This window comes from Zootoca vivipara, chromosome 2 (assembly GCF_963506605.1).
Source record: "Zootoca vivipara chromosome 2, rZooViv1.1, whole genome shotgun sequence".
NCBI lineage: Eukaryota > Metazoa > Chordata > Lepidosauria > Squamata > Lacertidae > Zootoca > Zootoca vivipara.
Genome location: NC_083277.1, coordinates 96,864,192 through 96,881,965, shown reverse-complemented (window position 1 = coordinate 96,881,965; position 17,774 = coordinate 96,864,192). Strand labels below are relative to the sequence as shown.

At 40.9% G+C, this 17,774-nt stretch overlaps 1 protein-coding gene across 1 annotated transcript in view; it reads right to left on the bottom strand.

Moving 5' to 3' along the window:
* Positions 1-1,190: 1,190 nt before the first annotated feature.
* Positions 1,191-17,774, bottom strand: part of LOC118079699 (E3 ubiquitin-protein ligase RNF213-like) — a 105,111-nt gene continuing 88,527 nt past the window's right edge. Inside the window, exons 47-63 of the mRNA XM_060271058.1 lie at positions 17,236-17,317; positions 16,376-16,410; positions 16,011-16,108; positions 14,970-15,129; positions 13,706-13,929; positions 12,680-12,976; positions 11,026-11,155; positions 9,178-9,429; positions 8,097-8,229; positions 7,620-7,700; positions 6,914-7,094; positions 6,181-6,382; positions 5,987-6,064; positions 5,245-5,442; positions 4,225-4,314; positions 3,930-4,108; positions 1,191-3,770 (exon numbers count right to left, since the gene is read on the bottom strand). Of these exons, the coding sequence (XP_060127041.1) occupies positions 3,617-3,770; positions 3,930-4,108; positions 4,225-4,314; positions 5,245-5,442; positions 5,987-6,064; positions 6,181-6,382; positions 6,914-7,094; positions 7,620-7,700; positions 8,097-8,229; positions 9,178-9,429; positions 11,026-11,155; positions 12,680-12,976; positions 13,706-13,929; positions 14,970-15,129; positions 16,011-16,108; positions 16,376-16,410; positions 17,236-17,317 (2,574 nt within the window). The 3' untranslated portion in view covers positions 1,191-3,616. The remainder of the gene's footprint in view (positions 3,771-3,929; positions 4,109-4,224; positions 4,315-5,244; positions 5,443-5,986; positions 6,065-6,180; positions 6,383-6,913; positions 7,095-7,619; positions 7,701-8,096; positions 8,230-9,177; positions 9,430-11,025; positions 11,156-12,679; positions 12,977-13,705; positions 13,930-14,969; positions 15,130-16,010; positions 16,109-16,375; positions 16,411-17,235; positions 17,318-17,774) is intronic.

Below are 17,774 nucleotides of genomic sequence, written 5' to 3'. Positions count from 1 at the left end.
ACGCAGCGCAGAGCTACTGAAGAACGTAAGGAAGGGGCCTGCCGGATTCAGGCCGAAGGCCCATGTGTTCCAGCACCTTATTTTCACAGCTACCCGTGGGAAGCTTCCTCTCGCAACGGGATTCCCAAGATCCGGTATGCAGAGGCATCATAATATAGTGCTTCGAGTCAAAACATCGTTATCTTTTTTTTTTTCTGCAGACATCCTTAACCTGTTTCTAGGTGCCGGACAAAAATATTATTATACGTATAGCCAGACCTTTGGTTCTTAATTAGGAGAGTAATTATTTATGCAACCTTTGACTTTTCTAGGAGGGTTCAATCAGGCTAGATGTGAACCCTGAGTTGCACCACAAGCCACCAGAATTGGAAGGGACCACGAGGTGCATCTAGTCCAACCCCCAGCAATGCAGGAATCTTTCACCCAATTTGGCGTTCGAACCCATAACCCCCTGTGAACCTGTTGAGGAAAAGGCATAAGCTGGGCAGTCATGTTTTTTAGGGTGCAGCTGTAAGTGCTTTTGATCTGTTTGCAACCAGGAATCTTCAGGTTGCAACCTGGCTACCCTAATTTATTTATCGTATGCAAGAGATGGCCTGAGCATTTTTTAAAAATTTTTTTTTACTGTGCTGCTGTTAATAACAGGCAAAAGACAAGAGCTGCCAGGTTTAAATTACAACTCTTGTAATCAAGAATGAATAATAAATCTGATTTAAAAAGAAGTACAAATTGTCAGGGGAAGTTGTGGTTTTAGGAAAGATCTAGAGTGTGTCTGGGAGGCATGATTTTCAAAGGCAGGCCTACCAGAATAGAAAGCAAAATTAATGCTTTGTTCCGCAAGTGTTCAAATACATTAGGAGTGTGGGTTGAGTCTTCTTGCAAATGTTTACATTTCTAGAGTTATACTTAAAATGATTATTCTTTAAGTGCACATTTATGCACACACACAGGGTGGCTGGAGGTCTGGCTTCTTTTCATCCTTCTAGTGCATTATTATGCTTGAGATGGACATTTTAAGAAGACTGGTGCTTAATAATTGTGTCCTATGGATTTATGTAACACTCAAGTTGTCTTAATAAACTGCTGTTGTGAAATGGCAGATCATCTGCCCTCTCACAGGCTTCGCTGGAGCAATTAAACTTTCTAAAGAGCTATAGGAGCCTGTTCTAGAAAGATAACCAAATTGTATCTTGAACCAATCAAGAAAACCTGTGTTTCTGACCATGCATAGGGAAAGGATGTTTATAGAGAAAGGTGCAAAAATTCACAGGCCATCCACATAATGGCAATAAGCATTATGTATAACCCCCCTCCAAAAAAGAAAAAAAACATGTTTATGGAACCACGGTCCATGTGTTGGCCTTTTATGTTGAACAGAGCGCAAGCTGTCACTTAATGTGGGACATTGCCCACTTACCCCTTTGTTGAATGCCTTGCAGTAAACCTTTGCTTGTGATCATTTAAAAAGAAAAGTCTGCTGAATGCTTCGGTTAGTTCGATGTGTGTACATCATGGATAGGCAAACTAAGGCCCGGCGGCCAGATCTAGCCCAGTCACCTTCTAAATCTGGCCCGTGGACGGTCCAGGAATCAGCATGTTTTTACATGAGTAGAATGTGTCCTTTTATTTAAAATGCATCTCTGGGTTATTTGTGGGGCATAGGAATTTGTTCATTTTTCTTTCTTTCAAAATATAGTCCGGCCCCCCACAAGGTCTGAGGGACAGTGGACCGGCCCCCTGCTGGAAACGTTTGCTGACCCCTGGTGTACATACTTCTGTATCAAGAAACAATTTTCTGCAGGACTGGGTTTTTTATTATTATTCTTAACTAAAAAGGGGTGCCTGCACCTATTGAGTTGAGCTCATTTATGGTTGAAACAATTCAACCCCCATCCCCAAATAGTTTTGTTTAAAGATTATTTTCTCAACCAGAATTTAAATAATCCAGAATTTCCCTACTATAGCACATAAATACAAGTCATTGTTCATGCAATGGACGCCTTTTGGTAGCAAACATTTGATTTATTAAATGGAGTGAGCAGCAATAGAGCTCTTATACATTGGTGAAAAATGACCATAGGTTCATCCATAGTAGGATTCCGAGTCTACTGCTCTGTTAGAACAATGAGTTGGAACACCACTGCAAATGACATCACTTTAGCCAATGCATTATGTAAGCACAACTCTGAAGCAGACCATGAGTATTGCTTCCTCATTAAAGATGTGTAGAAGTGTGAGGTATGTTGTCTTCACATCAGATTCACAGCTCAATCACTCAATTCAAATGTCATATTAAACACAATCATAATTTAGTGCAATGAAAATCAGATACACTTTTTTGCATGCATGTTCAAAAATACCAATTAATATCTATGTTTTTATCCAACAGAAATAAAAGTTCTTTCATAAGAGCAAAAAGCGGGGGGGGGGAGGGGATAGGCTAAAGGCAACTTAGATCACACCTGAGTGTGTGCTTTTTAACTTACTTGCTTTTAAAGCAGCTACCTGAAACTATTTCCTTGACTAAGCACTGACATAGCTTAGGGCTGTGTTCACACTCATTTACTGTGTACTTATAATTTCCAGTGCTGGGCTTCTAATGTGTTCACGTTACCCAAAATATGTATCCTGTACTTCTTTATAAAATGCTTATAAAAATACTACTGTTTGATGCATCGTCTCTGAAATCAGCTTCACTGCAGCAAGAATCCTAATAGCACAAAAATGGAAACAAGAAGTATGACCAACGAAGGAAGAATGGCAAGCAAAATTAATGGAGTATGTGGAACTGGATAAAATGACAGGAAGAATCCGAGAACAGCGGGGCCAGAGGTTCATCAAAGATTGGACTAAATTTGCAGAATACTTGAAAGACAATTGCAACCAGTTAAATACGTTGGTAGGATTGTAAGAAGCTTTGTAAGTTAAATTATAAAAATCAGTTTATATATGGCTTTTTAGATATGAGTTACGATGTTATAATTTAAAGCAATGATTAAATAGCGAAAATATAGAAATCTGTTATAATAGCAAGAAAATCATAAGGAAGGGTTGAAGGAAGTCAGGCTTTTAGTCAAAATGTTTAATATAAGAAAGAAAAATGTATTGTATCAATTGTAATAATTATTGTAAAATGAATAAAAATGATTTGGCAAAAAAATGACATCAGCTTCACACCCATCAGTGTAGTTAAGCCGTTGCTAATTCATTTCTTGCCAAAGTGTAAACCATTGCATAGGGTAAAAGACCTGAGAGAAGGAGGATTAGTTCATTGCCTCTGACCCAGCTACCTGTGACACTACAACATCTAGTTCTGGCTTTTGAAAGGGTCCATTTGCTTTTTCTACCCCTTTCTTTGAATGCGATTGAATCACTAACTTGCATTTTATATGGGGAAAATGTATAGTTAGTTGTAGGGAGGGAGGGTATATCCTTCATCTTCTGAGGCAGTAATTATTCCTAATATTGTGGAATTACACTTTTAGTTAGGATCTCCTTTAGTTATGATTTTTTTTCTCAGTGCAAGGAAAGCAGCACCTAAAAATTCAGCACTTTATTCTTCAGTATTTTTTTTAAAAAAGATGGTTGGGCAAGAAGAGAGGATGCACTGTCTGAATTAACCAAGCCTTCGTTCTCGTTTAAGAGTGGCAGCCACTTTCCAGGCAGCGATACACTGGGAGAGTGGGATCTCTTCTGGGAATGTATCCTCTAGTTCTTCTAATACGTTGCTCCCTTTCCTTTCGAGGTATGAAGTAAGTGTGGCCTTAAGGCTGGGAAAGAGAGAGAGAGAGAAAGAGAGTGAGCACCAGTATAACCAGCTATTCTGTTGTATATGGTATTGTTCACGAGCACAAAAGAGCCACATCCAGGTGATTAAAGAGAATATGCAAATGGACAAGGGACTTAGATTGGATTTGACAGGCTCTTACCCCCATGTGGGTTCAAATCCATCCCCAGCTTTGGCATGTTTCAGCTTCAGGATGATCATTTCGTGCAACTCTTGGAGGAAGGACCCCAGCCCAGCCTGCATAAGGAAGGCATAGAGAAGTTCTGTGTTCTCTGCAGTGAGCTCATCTTTATAGGCCGCACCAACCTCTGCGAAGGGATCCTGGAAGGCAGATAGTAAGGAAGAGAGACACAGCAGCACTGCTATTAAGAGCAGATGGGAAAACAGAAATGAATCATCAAGTTAACACACATTTTCCCCCACTTTGTCCTTCTTACCCTTTTCAGATGCAGCAGCTGTTCGGATTTATAGCACAATAGGAGCTGCCACAGTGCAATGGTGTGCTCAAGGTGACACTGGCTCAGTGCCTGAAAGAAACACACAAACATCTGTTTTTTTGAAAGAGAGTTACAAGTCACAACTAGTTTTGCAAAAGCTATAAAAGACAAATTTAGAACTGGGATGGAGAAGCTTAAAAGAACCCATATACAAGAACTTGAGCAAAAACAAGTTTTGTGGCACCTGATCTACAAATTCAGTACATTATTCTTTAGGCTGTCATAGGGCTCTTGATTTTATGCATTTTTTCCACTGTAGCAGACACACAACTAACCCGCTGTAACTATAAGCAGGGAGACTGGCAAGAACCAGGTAACTGAAGCAATCTTGATGAGGAAAAAAATCAACTAAATAACAAAAACAATTCAATAAAACAAGTCCCATCACTTGCAGTGCACTCTCCTGCATCACTTGTGCAAGAGTAGGGACTGAATGCAGAACTCATACTGAAAGTCAACCATTGCTCATCCCCAGCACACATCCTTCTAAGAATGGCAAGAAGGGCTAGGCATATTCCCAACTCTTGCCATACTGTAAGCCTCTTTTAATTAAATGTGTCTCAACGCCAGCTGCATTAAGCTGTTCTAGGAGACTGCAAAGGGCTACCTGAGAACATGTGGCTGGGGACACTCCTACCTGAGGAGCAAAGATAAATTATGAAGAATATGAAGAAGAGTGGTACCTCGGGTTACAGACGCTTCAGGTTACAGACTCCGCTAACCCAGAAATAGTACCTCGGGTTAAGAACTTTGCTTCAGGATGAGAACAGAAATCGTGCGGCGGCAGCAGGAGGCCCCATTAGCTAAAGTGGTACCTCAAGTTAAGAAGAGTTTCAGGTTAAGAACGGACCTCCAGAACGAATTAAGTTCGTAACCCGAGGTACCACTGTATTTATTATTCTAGTCTGGTTTACCCTCACCCCATAGAGACAAGTTAAAGCCCTGATCCCCTGCACTCACCTTCAGCACGTGGTCATTTGTCTGACTGCCCATCTGCAGGATATCTTCAACATATTCAGTCAAAGTCATCTTTGAGTCTCCTCCAGCCTTAGCCAGGAATCCTAAGGTTATTTCAGTGATAGACAGTGCTTCACAGATGTCACTGTAGGATAGCAACTTCCCACTGATCATGCCAATTGTGGAATTTGGAAGAGAAATCTGTAATTCAAGGGAACAAAAATCCACCAGAATACATTCATCACTGCTTCCTTTTGCTTTAAAGAAAAGATGAGCATGCAATGCAGGCAATCCTACAGGATAGGAAGCAATTCTAAAACACAGCCAAATGTAGCATAGGCTGTCCTATGCTCCACAGATCAAATATAGTACAGTGGTGCCTCACAAGACGAATTTAATTCGTTCCGCAGGTCAATTCGTCTTGCGAAAAATTCGTCTTGCGAATCACACTTTCCCATAGGAATGCATCAAAATTTCTTTTTTTGCCCATAGGAACACATTAATTTAATTTCAATGCATTCCTATGGGAAACTGCGATTCGCAAGATGAATTTTTCGCAAAATGAATTCGTCTTGTGAGTCAACCTCAGATCGCAAAACGCATTCGTCTAGTGAAAAATTTGTCTTGCAGGGCATTCGTCTTGCGAGGTACCACTGTATAGTGTTGGACTAGGATCAGAAAGACACAGGTTCAAATCCAGCGTCTCCCTTATCTCTTTACCATGAAGCTCATCTCAGAAGCTTACCTGGCTCAGCTTACTGTTGATTTCATTGAAGAGATGCTCATAATTTTGCTCATGTCTGTACACCAGGGTCGGTATGCCCTGTTAGGGAAGAGAGCAGAAAATATGCCAGTGAGCAGAGCTTTTTCTGGGATGAGAGAGGATCTTACAGACACCAAGAAAGCTAAGTGGCAGCATCACGATCATTTTATACATACTTTCAATGTGATTAAGGGCTTCCCCTGTAGGAATCTACTAGCAAGTTGCTGCTCAATCTTTTCCAGATCGAATTCCTGGAGGGCCTCCCCTCCTTTCTTCATGCTATATTGGCAGTTGGACAGGATCAATGGGATCAAGTCCCTCTCCACATCGTAAGCGATCACATGTAGATCTGTCACTTCAGCAGGGCTGACAGAGTATCTGTTTAGAAAGGGAGGGAGAGTACAAGAATGAGAAATCTTGCTCCTCTGCTGATTTAGCAATAGATAAGGATATCTGTCACACTGCAAAAAGTGTGGATTCACACTGCAAGAAGTGTGGACCCAGGTGGCGCTGTGGTTAAACCACTGAGCCTAGGGCTTGCTGACCAGAAGGCCGGCGGTTCGAATCCCTGTGACGGGGTGAGCTCCCGTTGCTTGGTCCCAGCTCCTGCCAACCTAGCAGTTCGAAAGCATGTCAAAATGCAAGTAGATAAATAGGAACCGCTACAGCGGGAAGGTAAACGGCGTTTCCATGTGCTGCTCTGGTTTGCCAGAAGCGGCTTTGTCATGCTGGCCACATGACCTGGAAGCTATACGCTGGCTCCCTCGGCCAATAATGTGAGATGAGCGCGCAACCCCAGAGTCGGTCACGACTGGACCTAATGGTCAGGGGTCCCTTTACCTTTACCTTTAAGGATATCTGTCACACTGCAAGAAGTGTGGATTCTAGCAGATGCATACACAGGCATACCTTTTGGCATCTGTTGTATATCCTTCTACGGTGTAGACGAAGTCATTGTGTAGGCCAATGAGATAACTAGCCAAGGCAGTGGAAAAAAGGCCTAGGCCACGTCGGCGAGGCAAAAGGATCTCAAACTCACTCTCCAGGGTTAAGTCAGTATCACAATAACCTTTGGGAAGTTTAATTTCACCTGCAATGGAGGAAGGAAATATCAGTGAGCAACAGGCTTAGACCACTGGTAGGTGCTCCCCTTTTCTTTTTGATCATTTCTGGCTTTTTAAAAATCATCATCATTTGTTGACTCCAATACTTTCTGAAAGCCAGAAGTAAAAAGCAAGTCCTGGGCATTCTGGATGAACAAATGGATCATGTTACGTCCTACCAATTAATCTCTCTATGTTAAAGGAAAACAGGTATTGCAAAGGGAGAGAATACTACAAGGAATAGCTTATTTAGACCTCAACAGATAAGGTTAGAGAGTTTTTCAAAGTTAAAAAATTAAAGGGAAAGTTTGGCCTGCCATGAATAAATAAGACCAGATCTTCATTTGGGTTATAAGGGCAGATGAAAGTTCAGTTTGCCCTGTTTCTATTTACATTTGTGAAGTTTTATAAGCAAAAGTCTGCATAAAAATTATGCACATTTTCCTAACATATTTCCCTCTAACAAAATGCATTTAGTACATTAAATTTAAAAATGCAAACTGGCATTTTACCGCTAGTTTCCAAGGATGATCTCAGTTTGTTCCATACATTCAGAAATGTATTCACTCTGCTTTTCATAAGATTCTTGAATTCTGCAGAAAGCATAAGGAAACAAACTGCAAGTCAAGATCGTGAAGTTCTGTAGCTCTTTCTAAGAGTGCCTCAAGTGCAGTTAGATCTGTTACAAAGAATTAGAATGTAAAGGCAGCCCTGCTGGAGCGGGTCACCTAGTCCAGCATCCTTAATTGTACTTCTATTGTGTCCATTATGCCTATATCATGTACTTTGATTGTACACAATATGTCCAAAATCAGAAAAGTGATGGTTTCCCCCAGGAATCCTTTAGGCATGCAATGGGTATAGAGTGATAGATATACTGTACACAAGTTAACAAACTCTCCTGTCATTGGGGCTGTTTTATAAGTGAACCACTTGCCTTAATGCTATTTATGCTTTGCTACCTTGATCTTATGGAGTGGCAGTCTCACCTGGTGAAACCTTGTTGAGGAAATTGCTAATTGTTCGGAATTCCAGCTCTGAAATGTTCTGGAACCTCTTCACCAAGTCTTTCTGCAGAGCCAGAATTTCTGGCAAAAACTTCACCAGCTTCAATTCAGCTTCCTAGAAATGAAGCAGAGTAAGACAAGTCAGACTGAAAAGTTTGAAGATACCTAAACTAAACCTTATTCTCTACACTTAATGAATTACTTTTTCTACTTTCTGCCAATGTTTTAATAGGATTACATTTCCACTTGATAAGCATGAAGTTTGCTGAATTTGAAAAGACATTTCCAAGATATGTTATGGAATAGGCCATGCATTTTCTTGATGTAATAAGGATTGAAGAACACATATAGAACATTTTACACAAACTTTAGTTAGTACTGTTAAATGAAATAGAAGCTTTTATACTGAGCAAAAAAGAATGCTCAAGGGTTGTCAAATTAATTCATTTCACCATTGTGATTTATATTTTAATGGTGAAATCGGGATTGATCAAAATCACATTAATTTTTGAAAGGAGTCATTTTATCTGAGGGCTGTCTATTAAAATTTGACAACCTTTCTCCCACTCATATTAATTTTTCTACTCATTAGTTGTAAATAAACTATGAGAAGTTTTGATTAGGTAATAGTGCAGAACCATACAAGTCCTTTCCTAACTCCCCAGAATCCTATTTTTATGTATCATTTAGCTAGTTAAACCTTTGGAGAATGTGCTCATTAAGAAGCCTCCAGACTACTGTAAGAATGATGATTAATCTTCAAGTGAACAGGTAAAAATAGCATTTGAGTGAAAATAATAGTACAGATTAATTTTTTAAAAGGTCAAACCACCTGCATTGTTTGAAGTTTACCAGCTTTTGACAAGTAGTTGACAGGAGAGCATCTGTTCTTAAGATCAAAGTGAAAGGAAGATGCAAGGCTGTGTATTGTATTATTCCCTTCATTTATGAAGATTAGTTCATATTCATTATGAAAAGCAACCTGCACTTCAGTGCCTGCACTATGATTTCTGACTCATATATCCCATGCCATGGCCACTGGTAAAGAACTGGACATACTCACCTTTTGCAAAAACTTCCACAAGATGGGCACCGTTTCCTTGCCATCTTTCTGCTGGACAATATGTGCCAGGTGCTCAACTGAAATCCTCTTCCTGCAGCTCCACATCCTGGAACAGTGTACAGTGCTCTTGCTGGGTAGTTCAGACAGGAAGGCTGCAGGGTCACCATATATAATTCTTGCTATTAAGTTGGAAGCCATTCTCTTATCTTCACTGATCTGTTGATTCACCTCCAGAAGTGTTTTATCCAGAAACTGCATGGGTGTAAGAGAAAGCGAGTCAATATAAGAAGTGGCCTCTTTCTTAAAAAGAAAACAAAAGCTTCCCACCATGTCAGGCATTCTGATAAATAGGGTATTGTGTTTTACAAATATTCTTAAGTAAAAAAAATATGGTAGTTCACTGAGCATTCCTTAGATACTGTATATATGCAATAAGCAAATAATAAAATGAAACATTGTTAATGCATCCCCTGCCAGGTATACAGTGAAAAAGAACAGAATAGCACAAGTAAAACTTGGTGTTATAATAATAATGGTCTTCTTTATGTGATAGTGGAATTTCTGAAGGAGAAAGAGGTTCCAACTTACGGGTGTCCAATTGGAAGAACAGTAACTATGAATATATTCCAAAATCAACAGTTAAACAATACCTTTCTTGAGAACCACCAAAATGTCAACAGTTTTCCAGAACTCTTCATCATTTTTGTGGAGAACACAAATGCTTGTCACAATTTTGTGACATTTTGGTTGGTCCCAACAAAGGTATTGCTCAATTGTTAAAAATGCCTGATTTCTCCAAGGAGGCAACATGGGAGATTTTGCCACCCGCACTCTCTAAAAATCACCAAAACATGTTTGCCAGTAAACAGAATACTGCCTAGGTTGGAGCAGATTTAGCACCCAGTTCTATAACCTGCAATCATGTTTGGCAACTGCATTCACTAGCTTCCATTTGAAAGGCATTTAAGAAGGCAAGGAAGAATACAAAGAGAGGTGTTATTGGAAGTGTATCTGAAGTCCTTAGCCATGTGCTCACGTTAAAGTAATTTATTGCACTAAGTGAAGAGAGCTCGTGATGGCAGAGCCAATGGATGAGTGCAATGAAAGAGGTATCAAAATCACCTTGAGGGTAGATTATGCTCTCCAACACGTAGCTTGGTCTCAGAGGGCTTAAGAGCCCTGAAAATCAAAACCACAACTGGGGCATCTATCTTGGGGGATGTATATATGACAATATTTAAAGAAATATTTCTCCCTAAAATTGCACATATGAGGAACAGATTTTAGGGGGGGGAGACTTAATTATTGTTAGTGGCTGCTTATTGTTAGATCTTGATGGGGGGGAATGGTCCTTACTTCTCCTTAATCCCTATTTTGAAATTTAAGGGGAACATGGCAGGAGAGGTTTTACATGCCAAGGACAATATTACCATGGAATTTTACATGTGCAACTAATAGTAGGGGCATACTGTTTCACCTACATTTGTCTTGCATATTTTCATTTCATTAACTTAGATTTTTAAAAATGTGGTTCTCATGTTGCTAACATGCATGGTAATCTCTTCTGAAAGATTATGCCTATTTGCACATCATTGGCTGAATGTTATGGTCTCCCTTGAGATGTACGGTAGGTCCAAATCATATCACACTCAGCACTCACAATATTTCTTGTCTACATTTTCAGACATGCTTCTGCATAAACAGGTAAAATGCATGTTTAGTGTTTCACTGTAGTCATAGACATATATCATTATATACCTGTTATATGGCTTAGCAATGGAATACATATGATCCATTGATCAATAATTAAATCAGTGTACTGTTAGTGAAGCACTTAATTTTATTTACCTTTAGTTCTGGAATAACAACATTTTGAGCAACAATTCCTTCCCAATCATTTCTGTCCTTCCTTTTAGAAAGTAGACTGTCAAAACTCCCTGTAAAAGAACATTTATTGTGTGTCATTCCCCTCTCTCTCCTAGCATGAAGTTACAGTACAATCGTACCTTCATGCAAAACTTGTGTGATTTCAACCTTGTGTAGCTGAAAGCCAGCTGAATTTGTGCAAATTAAGTGCACACAAGGTGGAGAACTTAAAAGTTCCTTTTCTGCTTGGTTTTCCTGGACCTGAAAGAGCTTTTAAGCTCTCTGCCTTGCTGACCAGGCTCTGGGATGCTCTTGTGAGATCTCACAGGAAGTTGGATGGCCCCTGAGATCTCGTGGCCCCATAGAGCCTTCAATGTGGGGTTCCTCGGGGTTCAATTTGGTCCTTTTTGGTGTTTAACATTTACATGAAACCACTGAGTGGGGTTATCCGGAGGTTTGGAGTACATTGTCAGCAATATGCTGATTCCATACAGCTCTACTCCTTTACATGTGCAGGTGTGGAAGTGGATGAGCTGGACCATTGAGTTGCCAAATGAGAGCCAACAAACTGAAGCTCAATCCAAATTAAGACTGAGGCACTGTTAGTGGGCTGTTCCCTAGACTAGATGGATGGGAAGTTGCCTGCTCTTGTTGGGGTTACACTCCCTCTGAAGGTGCAGGTTTGTAGCTTGGGAGTACTTCTGCATTCTTTGCTGTCGCTTGAGGCTCAGATGTCCTCAGTGATATGGAGTGCCTCCCTTCAACTTTGGCTGGTGGCCCAGCTGCGCCCCTATCTGGACAGGGATAGCTTAACTTCTGTTCTCTATGCTCTGGCAACCTCTAGGTTGATTGCTGCAACATATTATACGTAGGGCTGCCTCTGAAGATGGTTTGGATGGTTTGCTCATCAGGGCAAGACAGTTTGAGCATATTACACTGATCCTGGTCCAACTGCACTGCCTGCGAATTAGTTTCCGGGCTCAATTCAAAGTGCTAGTTTTGACCTATAAAGCCTTAAAGGATTGCAATACCTCAGTGACTGCCTCTCGCCATACAAACTGAGCTGGACCCTGCTATCATTATCTGAGGTCCTTCTTTGTGTGCCTCCTCCACAAGAGGTCTGGATGGCGGCAACATGATGATGATGATGATGATGATGATGATCCCAGAGGCCGGAGAGCAAGACAGAGAACTTAAAAGGGGTAAGGCCCACTCAGCATGCCGGCTCCAGAAGGCAAGGATGGTCGCATGGGGGTGGTTCAAGTACACACTTTTTGCATATACAGTGGTACCTCTACTTACAAATAACTTTACTTACAAATGTTTCTACTTACGAACGGAGCTCCGTCCGCCATCTTGGATGCGGTTTAGATAGGATTTTTTTGACTTACGAATTTTTAGATAGGGTTGCTTCAACTTACGAATTTTTTCTCCCAATGCATTCCTATGGGATTCGACTTACAATTTTTTTCGACTTACGAATGTGCATTCGGAACGCATTAAATTCGTAAGTAGAGGTACCACTGTACCCTGTTTCTCCTATTTTAAGACACCGTCTTATATTTATTTTACTCATTAAAATAAGCCTATGGCATATTTTGGGGGTCTTATTTTTTTTATTACTGTATCTCCTTACCGCGGCCAGCGTTGCTGCTGCTGGGTCGTGCTGGCTCGGGTCGCATGGCAGGCCTCCTCCTCCTGCCGCGTTGCTGCTGCTGAATCCCGGAGGCGACCTGCAGGGTCATTGCCCAGCAGCATCGCACGGAGCGCTGTATCAAGGAGGTGACCTGCAGTCGGCACCCAGCAGCGCAGCGCCGGATCGAGGAGGCAGCCTGCCAGGTCTGCGCCCAACAGCACCGCGCGGATCACCGGATTGAGGAGGTGGCCTGCAGAGTCGGTGTCCAGCAGCACCACGCCGGATTGAGGAGGCAGCCTGCCGGGTCAACGCCCAGCAGCACCGCACGGAGCACCCCAAGCCTCCAGGAGCCAACGCTGACCCGGCAGGCCGCCTCCTCGATCCAGCGCTCCGTGCGGCGCTGCTGGGCGTCGACCCTGCAGGCCGCCTCCTCGATCGGGCACTCCATGTGGCGCTGCCGGGCGCCGACCCTGCAGGCCGCCTCCTCCTACTACCACAGCCGGCGTGCTGGGTCCCACTGGCTGGCTGGGGCGTTCAGCGGTCCCACTTCATGTGGCGCAGAGGTATGCCGTATTTTCAGGGTATGTCTTATATTTCACAAATGCTTAAAAATCCTGCTACGGCTTATTTCATGACTACATCTTAAAATAGGGGAAACACGGTACACACCATCCCAAGAACATAACCCCTGCACAAGATGTGATCATACTGAATTTTAGATGGGGCAACTATGTAAAGTGGCAGTCATTTAAGATTATTTGCAGCACTTCCTACAATATAGTCTTAAAAACAAGGTGCTTTTAAAAGCAATGTATATATATGACCATTCATCACTACTACATCCTATAATTCTTTGTTTATCATAATCAATATTGCAATTCAACGCTACATAGCTCTGAAAGGGACATTTGCAACAAAATATAGAACAATAAATAACGCAAACTGGGCCACTTTGGAAATCTGAGTGCTGCTGCCACTACCACCTTTGAAATACAATGCCAAACTCTATGCTGTGGGTTTTATCACTGATTTATGTCAGCAGCCACATGCTGCAAGCTGTTCTCCTTACACTGGCTTGTCTGTTGGTGACGCTCCTTGAGAAGGCTACAAAGAATGAGATGGACAACACTGGTAGTTTCATCAGCACTCTTTCCAAGAGTATTCATCAGTTGCTCCAAGTCCTTATGAATATGCTGCATGAGAAAGCTCACCGGATCCGGAACTGGTGGCTTTATGATCTGTAGTAGGGACTTCAAGAACAAAATGCAAGGTTCAGAGTGATCAATGTGCAGTTCTATTGCAAGGCATGCAGAGTAACAGTCAGTCATTTATTTATTACATAAAATTTATATGCTGCTTGATTATTGAAAAATCTCAAAGTGTTTACAAAAAGAATAAAACAGAAAGATTAGTAAAAAATATCAAAACATTTATAAAAATTAAAAACCAGCAATACATTTTGGGGTGTTTAAACTCATCATTCTAAATACCTGAGAAGGTTTGTCTAAACAAAAATGTTTTTAGGAGGTGCTGAAAAGAGTATAGTTAAGGCGCCTGTGTGATGTCAATACCACCTGATGCCAAATCGTGGGACAACTGTACTAAATGATTTCATTCTTGAGGAAGCCAAAAGTCTATTGTAATGAACTGTCTACCACAAGTGCCCACTACAGTATGAGAAACCGAGTACAGTGGTACCTCGGTTTAAGAACAGCCCTGTTTACAAACTATTCCGTTTACGAACTCCACAAACCAGAAGTAGTGTCCTGGTTTGCAAACTTTACCTTGGTCTAAGAATGGAAGCCAATCAGTAGAAAGGCAACAGCAGCAGGAGGCCTCATTAGGGAAAGCGCACCTTGGTTTAAGAACGGTTTTCGTTTAAGAACAGACTTCTGGAACAGATTAAGTTCGTAAATCAAGGTACCACTGTACCTTTTCAGCTTTGAGGAAACATTTATCCATATATGAAGCTTAACAGTCTTACTTTCCCTTCAGTTCTGAAGTATAAATAATCCTCCATGTATTGTTGAAATGCAACAAAAGAATTTCTGCATGAATCGTTAACAACCACATTAAAAAAAAAAATCAAAAAAATCAGTGGGGCACTTTGCCTCAAGTGGAAACACATCCCAGACCAGACATGCTTGCACCCGATCATCTCCTTCACATGATACTGAGAGTAAACCATCTTTTTTAAAAAATGAGTTCATTTCAGATAGGTTTTCTTTAGTTTTCATGGAGCAATGCTTTTCAGACAGAATTGCGCAGTTCTAGTTCTATTTGAAAATACCTGGTGATCTTTTGTGGCTCCTAAAAGCAGCGACAAATGAGTGAGCAAGCGAATCAGAATCAGGACAGCTGGAGACATCTCCCTCTCAGAGGCTACCTCAGCTTCTCTTTTTTCAGGTTGTCCAAGCACATGGCCAGTTTGTGACCTGTCTTGAATACTCCTGTACAGAATAATATAGATTGTGTGTGCACACTTGCTACAAAACAGTACTTTTCTGCGCTTAAAAATTCTATGAATCCCAGACATCCAGACAATAATTATCATCACACTAAAACAATAGATACAAACATATTACATAGGTAGTATGTAAAATGTTAAAATAACATTACTTGCTGTTCTATATGTTTAAACTTAAATTACCGCCTTGACTTGCATACACTACTTAAATTATTTGTTTTTAATGCCGTTGTTGTGTTTTTAGTGAACTGTTTATCCTGTAAATTGCCTTGACGTGCTTTATATAAAGAGATATAGAAATTCTTCTAATAAATAAATTTAAAAAAATGAGAGGTGGTGGCTACAAGTTAAGAAATCAGGAAATCCAAATACGATCCTGGCTGTTTTTCTTGTTTGTTAATGCCTGTTCTATACATGCATTGGACTCAGAAGTAAGTCCAACAGAGAAATACTCTCAGATAATTGTGAGCAGCGTTAAGTCAAAGTTATCTACTTTGGACATAAAATAGGGAGCGCTAGCTCAATACAAGCCCGGATCTTTGGGTCAAAAGTGGAACATGATAGGAAGAGGGGAAAGGATAGGGGAGGGGACAGCCACAACTTCCTAAATAGTAGGTTTTGAAGCCTTGGGTGTTCTTCTGAATATGGCCATTGAAATAGGTGGACTGGAAATCACTGCAGTATTCTAGGAAGGTAAATTGCTTTTTTCTACCTCTAAAGTTGTTATAACTTGATGGGGCAGAGCCCTGTTCTAGAAAAGATTCAACTTAAATAGCTGCATAGATCCCACCTCCCAATCTTTAGGGAACACTCTAAAAAAGTATTTGCCATTCTACATTCCAAAAAGCTAACATAAAAACATACCCTATTTCATCAAAGCCTGGCACTGTTGTGTGGTTTGGGAAACCTCCTATTACAGCACCACATTCATTACACAAACCACGTTGCGTGGGACGACCACACTGAAAGGAGAGAGGGATGGAATATTAGAAGCAGAAATCTAAAGTAATTCTGCTTGGATAAGCTTACCCTAAGGTTCAACTATTTTTCAAAATGTTAAGCAATTGCAAAAATAAACAAACAAAGAAACAAAAGCCACACACAGCGCAAAGTTCTGGTTTAGTTTGCTTTGCAAGGCATTCCTTGAAAACATGACAGAATAAACTGTACCACTGACTGCTTTTAAAGAAATAAACTAGAATACACACACCATCTGTGAAAGTTCTTACCTCTCCAACAGTGCAGGGATGACCATTTGGACATGCTGATTTGGGAAAAAGGGGATTTATTTATTTATTTATTTACTTATTTACTTATTCATTCATTTGTTAAAAAGAGATTGCAAAGAGCTCCAAAAGAACCTCTTCAGGCTACGCTACTGGGCAGTAAAATGGCAATGCAACAAAATGTAAACAAGTGCAAATTGATGGACGATGGGGCAAATATGAAAAAAATTATGCTAATTCTGACAACCAACTCTGCTAGCAGAGTCTCATTACAGAATCTGATCTCAAAATACCTCTGGATGCTTTCAGAAACAAATAAGATATTTCTATCAATCTGCTACTTGTTCCCATGGTACACATCAAAACATCTTGGAAAGTTTCAGGTCTGCTTATTTCACTTGCACAAAGTACATTTAAAGTTTTTTTGGTAACTATTTCTGAGAAGTTAACACTACTATCAATATTCTTTTTTAAAAGTACACACTATGTGGTATTCAACAAGCTCAATCTGTCAGCACAATGACTGTGGGCTGTTCTGGAGTTCCCTCAACCCCCTGAAGCTGTTCTGAAGAGATCATGGGGGTGCATGGGGAGGGAAGACAGGGAAAATCTGCTGCGGAAGTGGAAATCCTTGCACTAAAAGAATAAGTGAATTGGGTACCACCTGCTTATGTCTTAACCATATGTCTTTGTGCCTAAATGGATAGATACTACACAGTAATTTGACAGGAGACTGATATTTGGAAGCAGCAAAATTAAATCCCCATCATACCCTGGATTATTTCCACTGTTTTCGGGGGACTAGACACCACTGGGAAAAAATAGCTCTCTAGACTTCTCCCGAGTTTGAGCATGGTACTTACTATACCATCGAAGTCCTGCTGCTGCTTCCCATCTCACAGCCTGAGCCAGTAAGTCTTCTGGCATTGTTGGCAGAAAAGCAACCTGGAGGGGGAGTAGGAGAATACCAAAGTGGAACTAGAATAATGTGCAGTGTCCTCTTGCTCATGCATTAAGATCTTCAGTTGAAGTTGTGGGTAAATGCCAGGATCTGTCCAGGTCTTCTTAGGCCCCTATGCCTGGGCAGGACGTCTGGAACACCTTCAACATACACCTGGGAATCATGGACTCATAACTGGGCTTTATGAGCACCAAATCAGCAGTAAACAGCAGAAGCATTTGTAGAGGTTTCAAAACATTCCTCATTTATTTCTATTAACTACTGCATATTTACAGATCTGGCTTTGTGAGTGTTACAGCCTCTCACTTAGCCATCATATCTACAGCAGATATTAAGCTGCACACAGCACACTGCAGAGAGCAGAGTCAGGAATGAAAAACAACAAAGTTGTTGTTGTTGTTTAGTCGTTTAGTCGTGTCCGACTCTTCGTGACCCCATGGA